Here is a 15,653-nt window from a genome sequence, read left to right as displayed (position 1 = left end):
ATTCCTTTCTTACCATTTTCTAAAGCAGAATGTAAAAAAAATAAAAATAAGTCACAGTGAGTATTTTTCTATACCAAGCCAAGCAAGTAAAACTTGATTAAATATGTGTATAAGTGCATGCCCACACACATGCACAAATATAGAAGCAAGCCATGGAAGCTGTACGTATCCACATCAGTCAATATTAAATACCTGTTTTGGAATGGAGGGTTTAGCTGACTTGATAAAAAAGGAGGTTCTATAAATCTAAAAGCCTTTGTGTTTATGTATTTGTTGGTAAAAAAAGGAATACGTGTAATTTGAATCTGCCAGGCATGAAATGAAGCTTGTTTTGTACAACTGTCAAGCGTGGCAGTGCTATGGTACCTGAAATGGTTTTAATATTTTGCTTATATTTTCTGTGGTTTCTGGAATAATTGCTGGTTTTTTATCAGTTCAGGGTCCATCAATATGTTTTAGTTTTGGTGGGGTTTTTTCTGTCTGATATTTAAAATTCAAAACAAAGGGAAGATGGTTTTGGAAAAGGAAGTCTTAGAATTTATTGTGCAAGACTGCTGTGATGCTTTAAGGTCTAGAAATGTTGCATGTAATTGTATGCCCTGTGAGTGGTCTCATTAATTCACCTACAGCTGTTTTTCAGTACCTGCAATTGAGCACATATTTCTGAGTCTTTCTAGGCCTGGGGACTGCAATGTCTCTTACTGGTTGAGCTAACCTGATTTCTGTGCTAATGTGAATTTGTATGAATTCACTGGCTTCAGAAGGGGGTTTAATCTGGCTTTGCATTTGTTAGTCTGGTTTTACATGACATGCATAAGTTTCTTCCTTTCCCTCTTCCTTTACATGCTTATATTATTTCACATTAACTTTAAGGTCTGTGTGTTATATATTATGCCAGACAATTGTGAGCTTATTTGTAAATAAGCAATATTACCTCATCTAAGACAATATTTGAGGGTGGAGGGTTTTAATTTCATGTGAAGTTTCTGGGACTTCCCCCTTCTACCTCCCCACTGGTGCTTTCATGTGCAATCCAGTCCTCAAAGTAAAAGATTTGGTGTGACTTGAAGCATCGAGGAGAAGCTGGCTTGTAACTAATAATGACAAGATGTCTTTAATGGCATCATCTAATGATGTGATATGGTAGTCTTCCACAAATGCTGAAGCATTGATTAGTTTAATAAATTGCACAATTTGGCATTTATTCAGTGACAATATTTAAGATAGGGGAAAAGCCTGAAGTTCCACTTTTCTGTCACTGTTAGTGGCAGCAGGGAGCAGTGGCAGCACCTGAGTGAAGATTTCTGGAGGAAATATGTTTCAGAGTATATTGTTAATTGGTGGAGTAATACCCATCTTGGTTGGCTGAATGGAAACCAAGAAGTGAGTATTCCAGGCAGCTCAGGATCACCAATTCTAGTGTATACCAGACACTACCGGAGCACGCTGAATGCCTCTGGTTCTCACAAGGCAAAGGACCTAGAATCTGTGTGAGAATATTTATACCCTCTGACTTAACAGCCTCAGGAATTATTAAATTATAGGTTCTAATTCTTCCTTTCACTGATTATATGAGAAGTCTAGCCTGCTCATTTAGCTGCATGCATTAGATGGGAAAAATTAGCAGCCTTCCTCAGACTGGAGCAGTACTTGCTGTTGGGAGGAAGTTTGGCAGCCTCTGCTTTCTTTATTAACGGTAAGGTCTTGTTCCTCAGGCCTGAATTTAGCCTAACTGAACAAAATCTTCATTCTTTGAAATATCACTAGAAGGAACTGTGTTCATGGATGGGTAAAAGTGTGCAATGTGACAGGGAGCTCAATCCATGAGGTGAGGAGCAGTCTGTCCCACACTGAAAACCACTTGACACCTTATAGGATTTTGGCTTGTCCATAATCAATTCCACAGTTTATAAGCAAGAAAAGTCAGATGTGTAATGGTTACATCCTTGGTAGTACCTATGGTATCTTTTCAAATGTATGACCATGGAAAATATCACCTTCCACACCCCTATTTGATTCTTTTTGATCCTAAAGGATTTCTGGCATGTTTTATAGATTTTAGTGATGCCTTTTAAAAGTACAGCCATAATAACTTTTTTTTTTTTCCTGGCAGAATAATTGAATGCCTAAAGTTGCCCTGAATCTCAATAAATTTTTAAAAATTTTTTTATCTACTTTGTATTTGAGACTTAGTTTCTAGTTAAATCTAACAGAATACTGGTAGCACTACTCTCTTAGAACTTTTCTGAAGTGAGTATAGCTATGCCTTACTCTTCATGTAAGTACATTAAGAATAAAAGAATTATATTTATTCTGCTTCAGACTTCTAGCTGTGTGTTACAAACTACTGTTAATTCAAGACCATACAAGCTTTGAATTTAAAATGTCACTATGCTTCTGGAGAGCAAGTCTGGAAGTTGAGTGGTTGAGTACATAAGAGCATATAAACAACACCAATTCAATGCTGATGGCATTTGAGTTGCTTAGGTATCAGTCTACCTACATTTCTAGTTTTTTAAAAGGAAATTGTGACAAGGGTAGATCTTTCAGAGAACACGGCAAAAAAAAAAAAAAATTATTGGCTGGGGAACCAGTGGTTGCCCTGATTGTTTTTCGTGCTTGAGTCCTTGGGTAGCACTTCTTCACTTGAGCCTCAATATTCAGTGAGCTAATTGCTAGTTTTGGAACAGTAGTTCCTGCAATGAAAGAAAACCTCTCAAAACATACAGTTTGGTAGCTTGTAAAAAAAGTAAAAAAGATCCAGGAAACAAAGTAAAAACAAAAATAATATTTTGATCATGATTGTGGGACTATTTGCTATCAACTGCATTAGCTACGTAGAGACATTTTCATGATGCTTGGTGGGATTTTTAGAATAAATCCACATTGACTCTACCTTTGTTAGAAGCCAACTTGTATGTATTCAGCCATGACAAGGGAACTTGTGAAGTTTATATTCTGGCAGCTTATGGAAACTTGGGTCAGCTGTCACAGTTTGGCCCTTATTTTGCTTTTCTGTTCTTGTAAAATTATTTCACAAACCATTATGGTGGTAGTAGATCTTGATTTAGACTTTACTTTTATTCCCTGCATTAGTTTGTATGTTCAAATGATTTTACATAGGAAATTTGCAAAGCCAGAAAGGGGGAAGGAGAAAAGAGATCTTTTAAATTTTGACAGAAGTTTTTTATTATTAAATAACTAAAAGTGTACTTGCTGAAACTGAAAATGATAGTTTTGAAACTGTCAAAACATGTCAGATTGTTAAATGAGAGGGAAAAAATTATGGCTTTTTAAAATTTTTTTCCTCTTTTCAAATTAAATTATATGGTAAGGCAATTTATTTTTTTCAGGAGAAAATAATATGTCCAAGCAAAGCCAGGACAATTTTTGCTTCAACTGAACTCACAGATTTCTTATTTTATAGTATGTATAACTGTCTGGCCTTCAGTTGTGAAGCTCTGAGCTTCTTTGCCAGTCAACACCCCTCACTCTAGAGAACTGAAACAAAAGGCAGTGATTCTGTGGTTCTGTTTCATTGTCATGACAGTAGGACCAGTCTAAGGTAGCACCACTGAATATGAACATGATGCAAGTCATTGCCTGCCATTCACATTGTTCACATTATCCACAAACTCTTCCTTCCAGAACTGGGAAAGCGTAGCACAAAAATCCCTTTCAGGTTTTGGAAGGCAGAGTGGAGCTTGCATTATTCTCATGGCTTTTTTTAGCACATCTGAAGAAAGCTCTGATAACTTAGCCTGAGATAACTTCAGTGAACTCCCAGGGTGCAGAATTTCTTCTAGTTCCTGCATATTAAATGAGAAGAAATGGGTAAACTGAGAGGGCTTTCATTTATTCTCATGAATAGCTGGTGATAGGAAACATACAACTCTGAGCAGAGGCGAACCAAGATAAGACTGCAGCAAAGCTGTGATACTGCTGTTGCAAAAGGGTCATCTTCAGTATGTGAGCTTCATACCTGGAATGCAAAAAAGGCAATGAAATGTTTTGTTGCCTTGAAAACTTTGCTGTATGCACCCATCACTCGCCTGACGCGTCTTCTCAGTCACGGTGAATAAAGCTTGCAGGGCTAATGTTTTGTGACAAAACATGGAGCCTGAGTGTCTGAGCTGCTTTCTGATATTGCCCTTCTGCAGATCACATAGGGAGTAAAAGTTCTCCACTGGAAACTGGGTGAGGTTTTTTTTTCTAGGCCAATGACATGACTGCATCTGGTGCTGAGAGAAAGTTACGCCTATATAATGCCTGTTTGAGATCCCTTGTTTGTGGCACAAAAACATCCATTGTATTTAGGTCCTTGTTTATATATTAAGACAAAGTCAAAAGGGCCAAGAGAGAAATGGAATGAAGACTGGACCAGTCTCAAAGTTTCAGGCATGGAAGAGGGTCTGCAACAGTGCAGCTCCTGATCTTGTGTTTTCAGCTGCATCCTAGGACCTAGATTTTCCCAGGTGTGTGGTGCATGGGGTGAGTAGGCTTTTTACCATGTATATAATTCTTCAACAAGTCCTTTTCAGCAAAGGCAGTTAGTTACCTGCTTGCAAATCCCATGCTGTTCCTCTCAAAATCATAAAAATTGGTCTGATGTCATCTAGGTAATCATTATCAGTAGTACATCCCACAAATTCAGGTCTCAATTCATATAATTTGGATGGAGGGGCCAGGTTCTAATCCCTTGTGTCATATGCAGGGTTTGTGCTTTCTGCGAGTTTAAAGGAAATAAAACTGTGGACTCTTTTAATTTGGCCATTATTTTTATTTTTAATGTGCTGGCACAGAAGTAGTAAGTACTGTACAATCAATATAGAGCGTCTTTTAAGAATCTTTCATGCCTGAATATACATCTGGAACTGTTTGCACTAACTAAAAGTAAAATAAATGCCACAGCATATTATACCATACTTTTCTTCATTTAAAAAAGGAAATTGAAAACACACTACTCCTACAAATGCTTGACATTGAATTGGCTATTGAAATGGTATCAGTAAAGTATTTATATATTCCATATTTCGTTCCATACATGAGCTCTCCTTGATGCGTTAGACTTGGAAGGATGCCACGGGAGCTAAAATGTTGCCATATATGAAAGGCCGCCTTGTTTTAAAAATGGAGTAAATCATTTAGGGTACAGGAAGTAAAGTAAATCCATTTGAATACATGCACATCTCTTTTTGCCCCTGTTCTTGCATGTTTTACTTTGTCTCCTCCCTATTTGTCTTCAGAAGCTGGGCGTGCTTATGGTAAATACCAGTACTCACCTAACAGCTAAATAATGGTAAGAAAACCTCGTGTGATAAAAACTGAATAAATCACAAGAACAGTATATTTTCATGGACCAAGAAATCCACAGAAGTATAATTGAAAGCTGTTTTTACAACATTCATTAATTTAAAAAGGAGCAAAATACTTCCGTGGTAAAATCACAGTTCTTCACTCTACACTGTAAAAGTGAGTCAAGAATGTATATTTCAAAATGTTTAGGTTGTTGGTTTTTTAAATTAGAAAAATATATAATCCAAAGCAAATGCAATAGATCTCTGCATACTTGAAACATATTTTCTGAATTTATTGTAAGTCTCTCGCTGCACTAGAGGGTTGTGTGTATGGGTTAGGACTAGACCATTATTTCACCATCTATATCCATCCTGAATTGATTGCAGCGAGCACTGCAGAATGAATTACAGATGTCTCCTTTTCCCTCTGGTTTGGAGGACCTCTGATTTCAGCCTCATTTGATCGGAACTCGGCTAAGCAGTGTAAGTCTGTCACTGTTTAGAAGGATTCAGTGGAAGAAATCTTTGCACCTGAAAGAAGTTACTCCCTCTGTATACACAGCCTACACTGAGCTGTGTGATGCTGTGGGATACTATCTTTATGAAAGTTTCTGGTTTGTCTTTGCTGTGGGATACTACCTTTGTGGAAGTTTCTGGTGTGTCTCTGCTAATCCAGGATTATTGTTTGAAATGTCTGAGTCCACCAGAAAAAAACTCCAATATCAAACCTGCCTTTTCAAGAGGGGAGTTTGGTTTCATATGAAAGCATAAAAAAGTTTTTCAACTAAGAAATTAAACAAATTCTAAGACATGGTTTCCTTACAATTTCTCTGAATTTCAGACAAAGTTACGAATGTATACGCTCCTGTATTATAAAACCAGCAAATGTACATGAAACCTTACACAGGAAGGATTTCACGTGTTAAAAAGACTGTTTTCTGCCTTGAGTGATACTTTCTTCCCCCTCCCAAACTCTGATGACCTCTGAATGTACAGATAGAAGAATATTACAGAGAGCTTGTATGAAAAATGTCTATACATAAAAGCCCTTGTGGAATGACATGTTTTAGGGGAAACTTAGCTCATGAATATGAATTAAATACCTTCTTGCCTTTGGCTTTCATATTTTCAGGCTATTTTTCAACAATTAGAGTAAACAGTGTTGCGTGTTTGTTTGGGTTTAAATTAAATAAGTAATGATTTGTAGAAGCTGGTGTTCTAGGTCTGAATATCTCTTTAACCAGTGTTGGCTCTGCTTTGTGCTCCATCACCACTCCATCCCCTGAGATCTTCATCTTAAAAATAGAGCTGCTGTGGATCCCTGGGGCTGTGGGAGGTGGGACAGCAGTGGGTGCAGAGAAGCTGTAGGCAGGTGCAGCTCCCTTGGAGGTTAGGGAGTCAGCTGCAGAGGCAAAGAACAGGTAAATAGCAGTGAGGGTAGAATTAGTCCTGCAGTAGTTTTGTTATTACAGAGGTGTAAAGGTGAGGTTGGAAAGGCTGCAACTGAGAAGGCTCTTCTGGGCACTGTGCTGCTGCTGGTGGCGTCTTCCAAGCACGTGGAAGAGCTTTGCATTTTGCATTGTACTTCTTCAAAAGCCCTTTCTTTTACCCCTGAGGAGAGTCTCTGCTCTGACAAGATAATCTTGTCCCCTGGTTGGAAGTGTTTTGAGGTGTGCTTGAAAGGAGCCTTATATCTCCTTACAGAAGGCTGGGCTAGGGAACTTAGAGACAACCAGAGATAAATCTGTCTGCCTGCGATCATGCAGTAGCAGAGTGGGGTTTAGGGCTTTGCAAAGGGGAAAAAGAGGTTGAGCAAAGGTAAGTGGCCTACAGAGGTTTGTTTTTTTTTTACCCCTAAGAGGTCCAAACAAATAAAAACTAATGTCATTAGACTTATGTAAGAACTACAGGGGTGTGTGGATTATTTCAGTGATCTGCAAACTCAGTGGCAGACAGTGTTCAAGGGAGTAAAAAACCAGTTGGATTGCAGTAGAAAGGCAATCTGAAATTGGAGGGCAAAACCAACACACAATTTCCCACCGTGTTCAATTTAAGTAACAAAACATTGCCAGCTTTTGGGGAAAGCCTCCTCCCTCCAATCTGAGCACATTTCTGTGCAAACCTGAACTTTAAAATGCGGCAAAGCAGGGGAGCTGGAGCCGTGTGGATGGTTACAGGCTCGGGATCACTTTTAGTTATCAACAGCTGAATTGGAGGATACAGGCTGTGCCTGCTCACTGCGAGCAGCAGACTGTTAGAGGAGTTCGATTTCTCTCACTCCTTCTTCCACCCACCTCCATCTCCTCTGTGCCTGTGTCTGCGCTCCCACATGCTTCAAATCTGTGTACCTGGACTGCCTTCCTTAACAGTTCAATGTGAGTGTTAGCAGAATGAAAACCAGATGGACCAGCAGTTCCCACTGTTATCTCCCCACCAGCTCTGGCAAGCCTCCCTTCCTCTCTCCTTTCTTGGCATGGCAGAAATATTTGCCTTTATTTAGGAGGGCTTGGGCTCACTGCTGTGCCTCTTTCCCTCTGTTGCAACATGAGCTGAAAGCTATTTATTCCCTTGTTGCTGAGGTTGGTTGAGGTGAGTGCAAGATGAATTCGGCTATTAAGGAAGCAATTAACATTTCAAGACGAGTTTTGGTAGTTCTTTATGTTAAAAGAATGGCTGGCTGAAGAAATAGATTTAACTGTTTTGGTATAGAGATAGGGAAAGGAAATTTGTATAGAAAGGAAAGGAAATTTGTATACGTTTAAAAACTTGCTTTTGTTTTCCAGCATGTAGTAATTTACTGTTGCTTGATTTGCAAATCAAACCTCACCTGTCTGTGTAGGAACCTTAATATTAAGCTAGATCAAAACTCAGATCCTTTAATACTCTATCTGTATTCCCCTCATTCTGTTCTGGGGATGTTTCACCGCTCATCTCCAAACTTGTCTCTAGATTCTGTATGAATTTCCCTGAGAACTAAAGCATCGTCTGTAGGCATTTTAAAAAAGGGTGAAGATGGCTTCTGTAATTGCAATACCTGACTCACTGCATCTCTGGGACATACTTCCTCACTTTCAGGCAGCTAAAGATTGGTATCTGTTATGGTGTGTGTTGTTAATTTGTGTGGTGTGTTTTTGTTTTGGGTTCTTTTTACTTTCTGATAATTCAATGTTTTGAGGCTCTTGTAAGCATACCCTTCTTTTGTTAATTTTGTGCGTTGCATCTGATTTCTTTTAGTGCCTCTCAGGGCAAATTTTAGATACGAGTTTTTGGTTGAAGTTCGCATGTTGTTAGTAAGAACTAGGAAGGTATGTGGCAAACTGAAGTGACAGAATTTAAATAATACAACAGATTTTGCTATTGTCTTAAATTAAAAACACAGACTTACATGCTAACCAATTGGCAGTAACATTTACCCGCTTCACAAAAGAGGTTAATGGAGCTCAGGAAGACTGGTGTAGGACAGTGTATAAAATAAATAACCCCACCCCTCAAAGAAGAGATGGAAGAATTACTTGATCTTACTCATCTTTACTCAAGATTGCTCGGTCAGTAATCTCCTGGCATGAGTAAGGAAGCCTTAATTTTGCTTTCATTTGGTAAATGTCTAAATGTTTTGCCCCTTCTTGATAAATGAAATATAAGGGTTGGTTTTAAAAAATTTTTAACATAGAGGTGTTCAAAAATGATGCTGGAAAACCAAGATACTGTAGATACCATGATTTCTATATGAAATAACTTGCATCTCTAGATCTTTAGTTGCATAAGAACTATTAGGTTTTCTGCCTGGTTTTGCCTTTTGTTAGTTTTGTTTTGCTGGGGAGTTGTTTCTACTTATCTTGCAGGTTTTACTAAACATTAAAGTTGTTCTTAATGTTTGAAGGTGCAAACTTAGATCTATTTTATTAAAAATGGTATATTTATATGACTAGTAACTTACCATTTTTGGCACGCTGGATTAATTTTTCTGGTGAATGTTAAAATGTCCAAGGGCAGGGTGGTAAAGTGATCCAGAAGGAGTACAGTATTTAACATAAGTATCTGTCTATGATTGCCAAGAGAAGCGATGGAGAGCACAGCCAGTGTTACAAAAAAGAGACATGAAGAGAGCTGTCTTAAACTAATATTCCACCAGTATCTCACCTGTGCTAAAGAGCTTCAGGTTTTAGTTCTGCATGAGCTTTTGTAAGGGGATTTATTACTTTCCTGTCTCTTTGTTTTTTCCTCCTAGCTAACATGAGAGCCTTGAAGGGAGGTGGCATTACTGTAGTTCCAGGAGTGCTTGGGAGGTAGCATCTGCACATGCTAGAAATAAAACCAAAAGATAATGCACCACTACTACAAATGATGTCTTACCATCTGTGTTACACCTTCTTAAGTAAGGTTTAGATGATGTAATTTGGGAAGAGCACACTGGAGTAGATAATCAGGGTTAATCTTTTGCAGCAGGTGCTGAAATAGCTCACTTCTTGTATTAGCTGTTAACTTTTTGTCAGAAGGGGTGTGCCTGGGGAAATAAACCAGTGTGTTCCTGTGGTGTGTGTTGCAGATCGCACTGAGAAGCATTCCACAATGCCAGACTCACCTGTGGATGTGAAGACACAATCCAGGCTGACGCCTCCAACCATGCCACCTCCTCCCACTACCCAAGGAGCTCCAAGAACCAGTTCATTCACGCCCACAACGTGTAATTAGACTTATTTTCTTCCTTTTCTTCCATATTCTTTCTATTCTGTATGTAAGAGACCAAAATAGGTGAAGAGAAACGTGCATGACATGGTGGGAACAGCATTTGGTTTTACTACTATAAAGTAATTTAGCAAAACTCAGATCACAACAGATTAATGTATCTTTAAGGTATCAAGTCATTCTGCTGAGAGTTATGTTGTCATTTCACTGACAGGTTGGCCACAGTGTCAAAGGGACAGCTGCTTTCCTGTATACTTAGTGATTAAAACTGTTCTTCTGTGAGAAGTACAGAAAACTTCTGTGCCATTCTGTTGTTTTGTTTAGAGGATCCTGTTCCCTTTTGTACAGAAACTTTGGTAGTATTTGTTCAGGGGGTTTTTGGTAGATTTTTTTTAAAAGTGAGGGAGATTCACAAGGAAAACACATATCTTCATCCCACTTAGAACTGAATGAGAATTCTAATTTAAGTGCTATATGATGTCTACTTAATATTAATATTAAAAAAAACCCAAAATAAATGCCTTTTATTGTTTTATCTTGACATTTCTAGTCTGCAGCTACTTTACTTCTATAAATCACTTGGGGCTGCACCTCTTTCTCAGTTTATTGATGTAAACACACAGGAAACTGTACTGTCTTGATGGAATTACTCTGCAGTCATACCAGTGTAACTGAGATTTGAATCTGGCATGTTGTCTGGACTATTCTTTTCACAGCCATGAAATGATCCACATTTCTCTTACCCAGATCTAGCTGCAAGTTTTTTGGTCTCTTTTATACTGTCTTGTAATAGTATAAACATGAGAATGTGTTTACTTTTCAGGGTTTAAATAAAACATTTTTAGAACAGTAGAATTCATATGCCTAAACAGAATGATGGCAGCATCTTCTATTTGTCTTGCCTATGTCTGTTTAATCCCTTTCTGTCTGTTAAATACCTTATTTCAAATTCACCTCTATGCAGAAGGCCAGCTGAAGGCCTTTGTACCACTTCTCCCAAGGAGCCCTTATCCTCACAATTTACATTGAACTTAAACAGTGAAGAGGGTTTGTGCCAGCTCTTAGAATAAACTCAAATTTAACCCAGTGACTCTGATTCTGCAAAGATTTGTCTGTTTTGCTTAACTCTGACACCTGAAACATCCTAGAAACTCTTCCAGTCTAAAGGTTGCTTCTATGTTTTTGCAGGATAATGCCCTTGCAGGTTAAGCTTTCCAGTGTGATGCACTTTGCAAGGTTCAGAATGATCTTTGGCAATAATAAAAGGAATAAAAATGTGTTCTTCAGTCACTGTTTTATTTGTCAGTGTACTCATATGATTTCTGGATGTTTGTTTAATTGATTGGGTTCAGCACTTAGGAAGGTGTGTGAACAATGGCTGGATTCTTTTTTTTTTTTTTGGCTGTGTATATGAACACTAAAATCTAAAAAAAGTCTAGTTTTAAATGTCTTTTACCCTTGCAAATTTTGTAGTTTGGCCCTAGCCCTTCCAGCCTGAACATTAAACAGTCACTTCTATTTAAGTGTCTGTTATATTCATTATTACTACAGGAGCAGTGCCTGCAGACAAAGAACATACTTGTTTTCTAGTAAAGAATAGACATCTTTTCTTGATCTTATTATATATTAGTATTTTGTCTTTAAATTTCAAATTAATATGTAGTAGTATTAGTAAAATACTAAATTCTTTTTGATAAATAATATAGTTTTGTTTTACAAATGACACGCATCATTTGCCAACTGGCAAATTCAGATACTATAAAGTAAATGAAAAAATCATTTGTATGAGGTGAGATATTAGGGGAGAAAAGTAATTTACAGAAACTGCATTTGGAGAGTATTTCTTTAATTCTTTTGTTGTATAAGAAATTTTATCTCTTTCTCCTCCTCATATCTATCCTACAATGACCTCTAGTCTTCTGTGCTTTCTTGATCCCAAGGGGCTTTCTTTCCTAGCCCCAGGACACTCTGCCTAGAGCAGCCTCCTACTAGTGACTGAGTTTTTTGGTGGTTTCAGGCTAGACCAGGATATGTTCTTATTCTTCCCAGTCCTTATTTACTAAGTTCATGGTATGATATCTAGCTTGCAATCATGATATATTTAGTTACTCTGATATCTCAGTCTATTGCAGTGCTCAGAGAGCATGGCTTGGAGCTGGACATGGAACTGAGCTGCTGAGGCCAGCTTCTTTTCTATTTCTGCTTTTTCTACTTCTTATTCTTCCTTGTCCATGCAGCTAGGATAGGCAACCAAAAACTAGGGATAAAACACAAGCAGAAACTAGATAAACACCCAGATAGCTTTTTCTGTAGTACCTCCCAAAGGGTATTTCAGTCAGTAGGGCAAAAGCTCCTTCACAAGTATTGTGGTAGTGGTTTAAATCTGGAAAGAAGGTAGTAGTTTAAATCTAGTAATAGGTGTCCACCCTCAAAAAGGACTTGCTGTCCAAAAACAAATATGGCTTCTGGAGAAAGTGACAGAGAGAAAGGGATGTGTAACTTCAGGGAGGTTCTTTAAGTTGCTAACTCACTATGGTTATGCTTTTCCATAGAAAGCAATGAAGATTAATACTACTATTTTTGGTTCCAGACAGGTTCCTGATTTTGTTTGGTTTTTGGTTTTTTGGATGGTCTCTGAATTTGACAAAAAGAAACCAGCAAATTTCACCAGGGCACTTGCTGGCAGAGGGAGGCTGCTGCTGAGTAGATTTGTGTGCTGTGTGCCCACACCTGCCAGGGCTCTGGTACATTTGTATTTCTAGGGAGCCATCCTTTTTCTTGCCATTTACTGTAATTTTGGCGAGTCAGATTCAAAGAATCTCAAGGGTGTGTTTGACTGTTGCTGTTCCAAGTAACCCAAGTGGAAAAGGATGTCCTCAGTTTGAATCTCTTCTCTCTTCTGGAGTGTGGATAAGAATCAAACCAAATTTGCTGCCAAAATCTCCCTGTTGTTGTCTTCACTATGTCTCAGGAATCTTGTCACCATAAATTTTGAAGACTAAGTACTTCAGATAGTTATTCTCTCAGCAACCTTGCAACAGGAGGGGAAAGCTTTCCTATCCTCTTTAGAGATACAGTATTGGCATGTAAAAGCTGAGTGATTTCCTTGTGGTCTCTTAGAAGTCTTTTGCAGCCAATCTTCCTGCCCTAGCTGCAAGGCTTTAGGCCACAGTGAGCATGGCACCATTTGTACCTGCACAAACAACTTTTTGTGCTCCATATGTTAGCAGCTAAGAAATTTGAATCAGAAAAAATAACCTTCTCATTGGGTGGTGTAAGGTTAAAACGTGAAAGTCCTGTTTTATAAACACAGCTGTCAGTTGTGTGTACAAAACACAAGTAAAAATATTCAGAGATAAACTGAGGCTTCGTGAAATATGTCTGCACATTTTTTCTACCCCAAAGAGCAATTTTTTTGGTCTTCAATCATACAGGCATTCATGCTCTTTCTCTCTCTGTTTCCCTCGCTCTTTTTAAAATCCTCTGACAAAAGACTGGTATTCAAATTATGCTTTTCAGGTCCAGGAGCACTTGGGGGGGGCTGTGTGAGAGGCAGCTGCTGTTACTTCCAATCCACACACCATTCAGTACCAGCTACTGGGAAATAGATATGAACTGCAGAGTGTTGCTCTGTCAAAAGGCTAATTATCTTTTATTGTGCATCTTAATTAATTTTGAGGTCAAGCACAGAAAACATAAGCTGATGGATTTTCCTCTCTGTCTTCTTTTTCTCTCTCTTCTCCCCCCCTCTATTTCATCCTCCTTTCTCTCTTTTTCTTTCAGTAACCAATGGCACTAGCCATTCACCAACAGCGTTAAATGGAGCTCCATCTCCTCCTAATGGCTTTAGCAATGGGCCATCCTCTTCCTCTTCCTCTTCTCTGGCTAACCAGCAGTTACCACCAGCTTGTGGAGCTAGGCAACTCAGCAAACTGAAGAGATTTCTTACAACCTTACAGCAGTTTGGCAATGACATTTCACCAGAGATTGGGGAGAGAGTGCGTACCCTTGTGCTAGGACTTGTGGTAAGCAAAAAAACCAATGATATAATAATAACTGTGATCTTTTTTCTCTCCTTTTCCATCTTTTATACTTGTCAAGTGTATTACATAAAAGAGGGGGTGACATATACTGCATACATCATACTTTAAGGTTACAAAACATTCAAGAATGAAGTTCTGGCTCTTGCTGCCTGAGCTAACATAAGTAACTCGAGCTGCTCATGAGTGGCAGCAATTCTCAAGCACATATAGACTACTCTTTTTGCCAGTATTATGCCATAATGCTGTGAAAGGATTTTCATTCTATACTGGCAGCACCCTAATGCAGACATGCCTTGAATTATATAATGTAGTAAAATATGGTTTGGTTTGCCTTGTTTAGTTGGCTGAGGAAAGTAGAGTGCCCTACATATATAGTCACAGAATACTGGTTAAAAGGATGAGCTGAATATATATTTGGACTGTGGTTATATAGTCACAGAATACTGGTTAAAAGGATGAGCTGAATATATATTTGGACTGTGGTTATTCAGTGTAAAACCTTTTTCCAGAATTTATTGAAGCCAGCAATGAAGGATCTGATGGTGCAATGCTGCTACTTAAGTCACCTTACAAATAAGGTTACCTTCATGTAATTACATGGCTGAATGAAAATTTCAGCTTTTTCTTACCTATATCTGTCAAGTTAGGCTGCTCTTTCACAGCCAAGCTGCTGTGAAACTGTCCCAGTATTCTTTTTATTCCCTGTGAAGTCCTCTCTCCACTAGACATTGTTGTCTCCCATGTATCTCATTCAGCAATAGTGAGATGTACAAGGAAAAATGCTGTTGTAGTGCTATAATTCACATCTGTTCTGAGCAGCTGCAATTGCCATTGACTTCACTGGGAGCAAAGACTGATTGCAATGGGTGATCCTGTGTCAAAACCAAGTCTAATGTAGGCAGTGTAACTTCAGTAAGTCCTGCTCTCCATTTGCTTCCATATCTAAAGGGCCTGTTTATTGTGGTTTTGCCTGCTACATGGTTCTCTGTGGAAAGGGGAACTAGTAAAGAAATTAATGATGGCTTTGGGAGCATTTACCTGCCCTTGATTTTCAAATCAAAAGTCCCTGTCCACTGTTAATTACAGTTGATTTCTACCCTCATCTGAGCTCTGAGGGGCAAATTAGGATCTTTTTTCTGGGCACATCCACATATCACTTATTCCTTTGGCCTGCCCTGTGCAATACATGGTCTTCATGCTTATGGCATCAGCTGCTTAGTAATGACCTTCCAACATATTCTAGAACATAGTAAACAAACCTCTTTTATACATACAAGAGGCCAAATGCAGGTTTCCTCCTCAAAGCATGAGGAAGAGGAATGTGCATTTAAAAAATGTGGTTAGTTAACACTATGCACTGGGAACAAAATTGCAAGAAGCTCCAGTAGAAAATTAAAACAAAAATAATTGCTGAGTAAAGCAGCTGTTACTGATGTTTGAAATGTGAAAGCATTTCCATGCTTGGCACCTGAGAGCTTAGACTGCACTTGAAGCAACAGGCAATGAATGTCTGAGATGCTGGTGGTTTCCTTTGAGTTTTGTAATAAGGCAATAATTTAATATGCAGCATGCTTTTCTTTACCCTCTTATTGAAATCAAGAATGAGTTATAAAACAATTTCAGAGTG

At 38.4% G+C, this 15,653-nt stretch overlaps 1 protein-coding gene across 9 annotated transcripts in view; it reads left to right on the top strand.

The window, feature by feature from the left end:
* Positions 1 to 15,653, top strand: part of RUNX1T1 (RUNX1 partner transcriptional co-repressor 1) — a 113,154-nt gene that overhangs the window by 52,332 nt on the left and 45,169 nt on the right. For 7 of the 9 annotated variants that reach the window (XM_071737915.1, XM_071737917.1, XM_071737913.1 and 4 more), the window contains 2 exons: positions 9,844 to 9,981; positions 13,767 to 14,008. In XM_071737915.1, the coding sequence (XP_071594016.1) occupies positions 9,844 to 9,981; positions 13,767 to 14,008 (380 nt within the window). Of the gene's footprint in view, positions 1 to 7,865; positions 7,887 to 8,111; positions 8,399 to 9,843; positions 9,982 to 13,766; positions 14,009 to 15,653 lie in introns of those variants that run through there. The other 2 variants (XM_071737922.1, XM_071737920.1) reach the window with 2 other exon arrangements.

Source organism: Heliangelus exortis, chromosome 2, assembly GCF_036169615.1.
Source record: "Heliangelus exortis chromosome 2, bHelExo1.hap1, whole genome shotgun sequence".
NCBI lineage: Eukaryota > Metazoa > Chordata > Aves > Apodiformes > Trochilidae > Heliangelus > Heliangelus exortis.
Note: the sequence above shows the minus strand (reverse complement) of the source record. Positions and strands in the feature narration are given on the sequence as shown.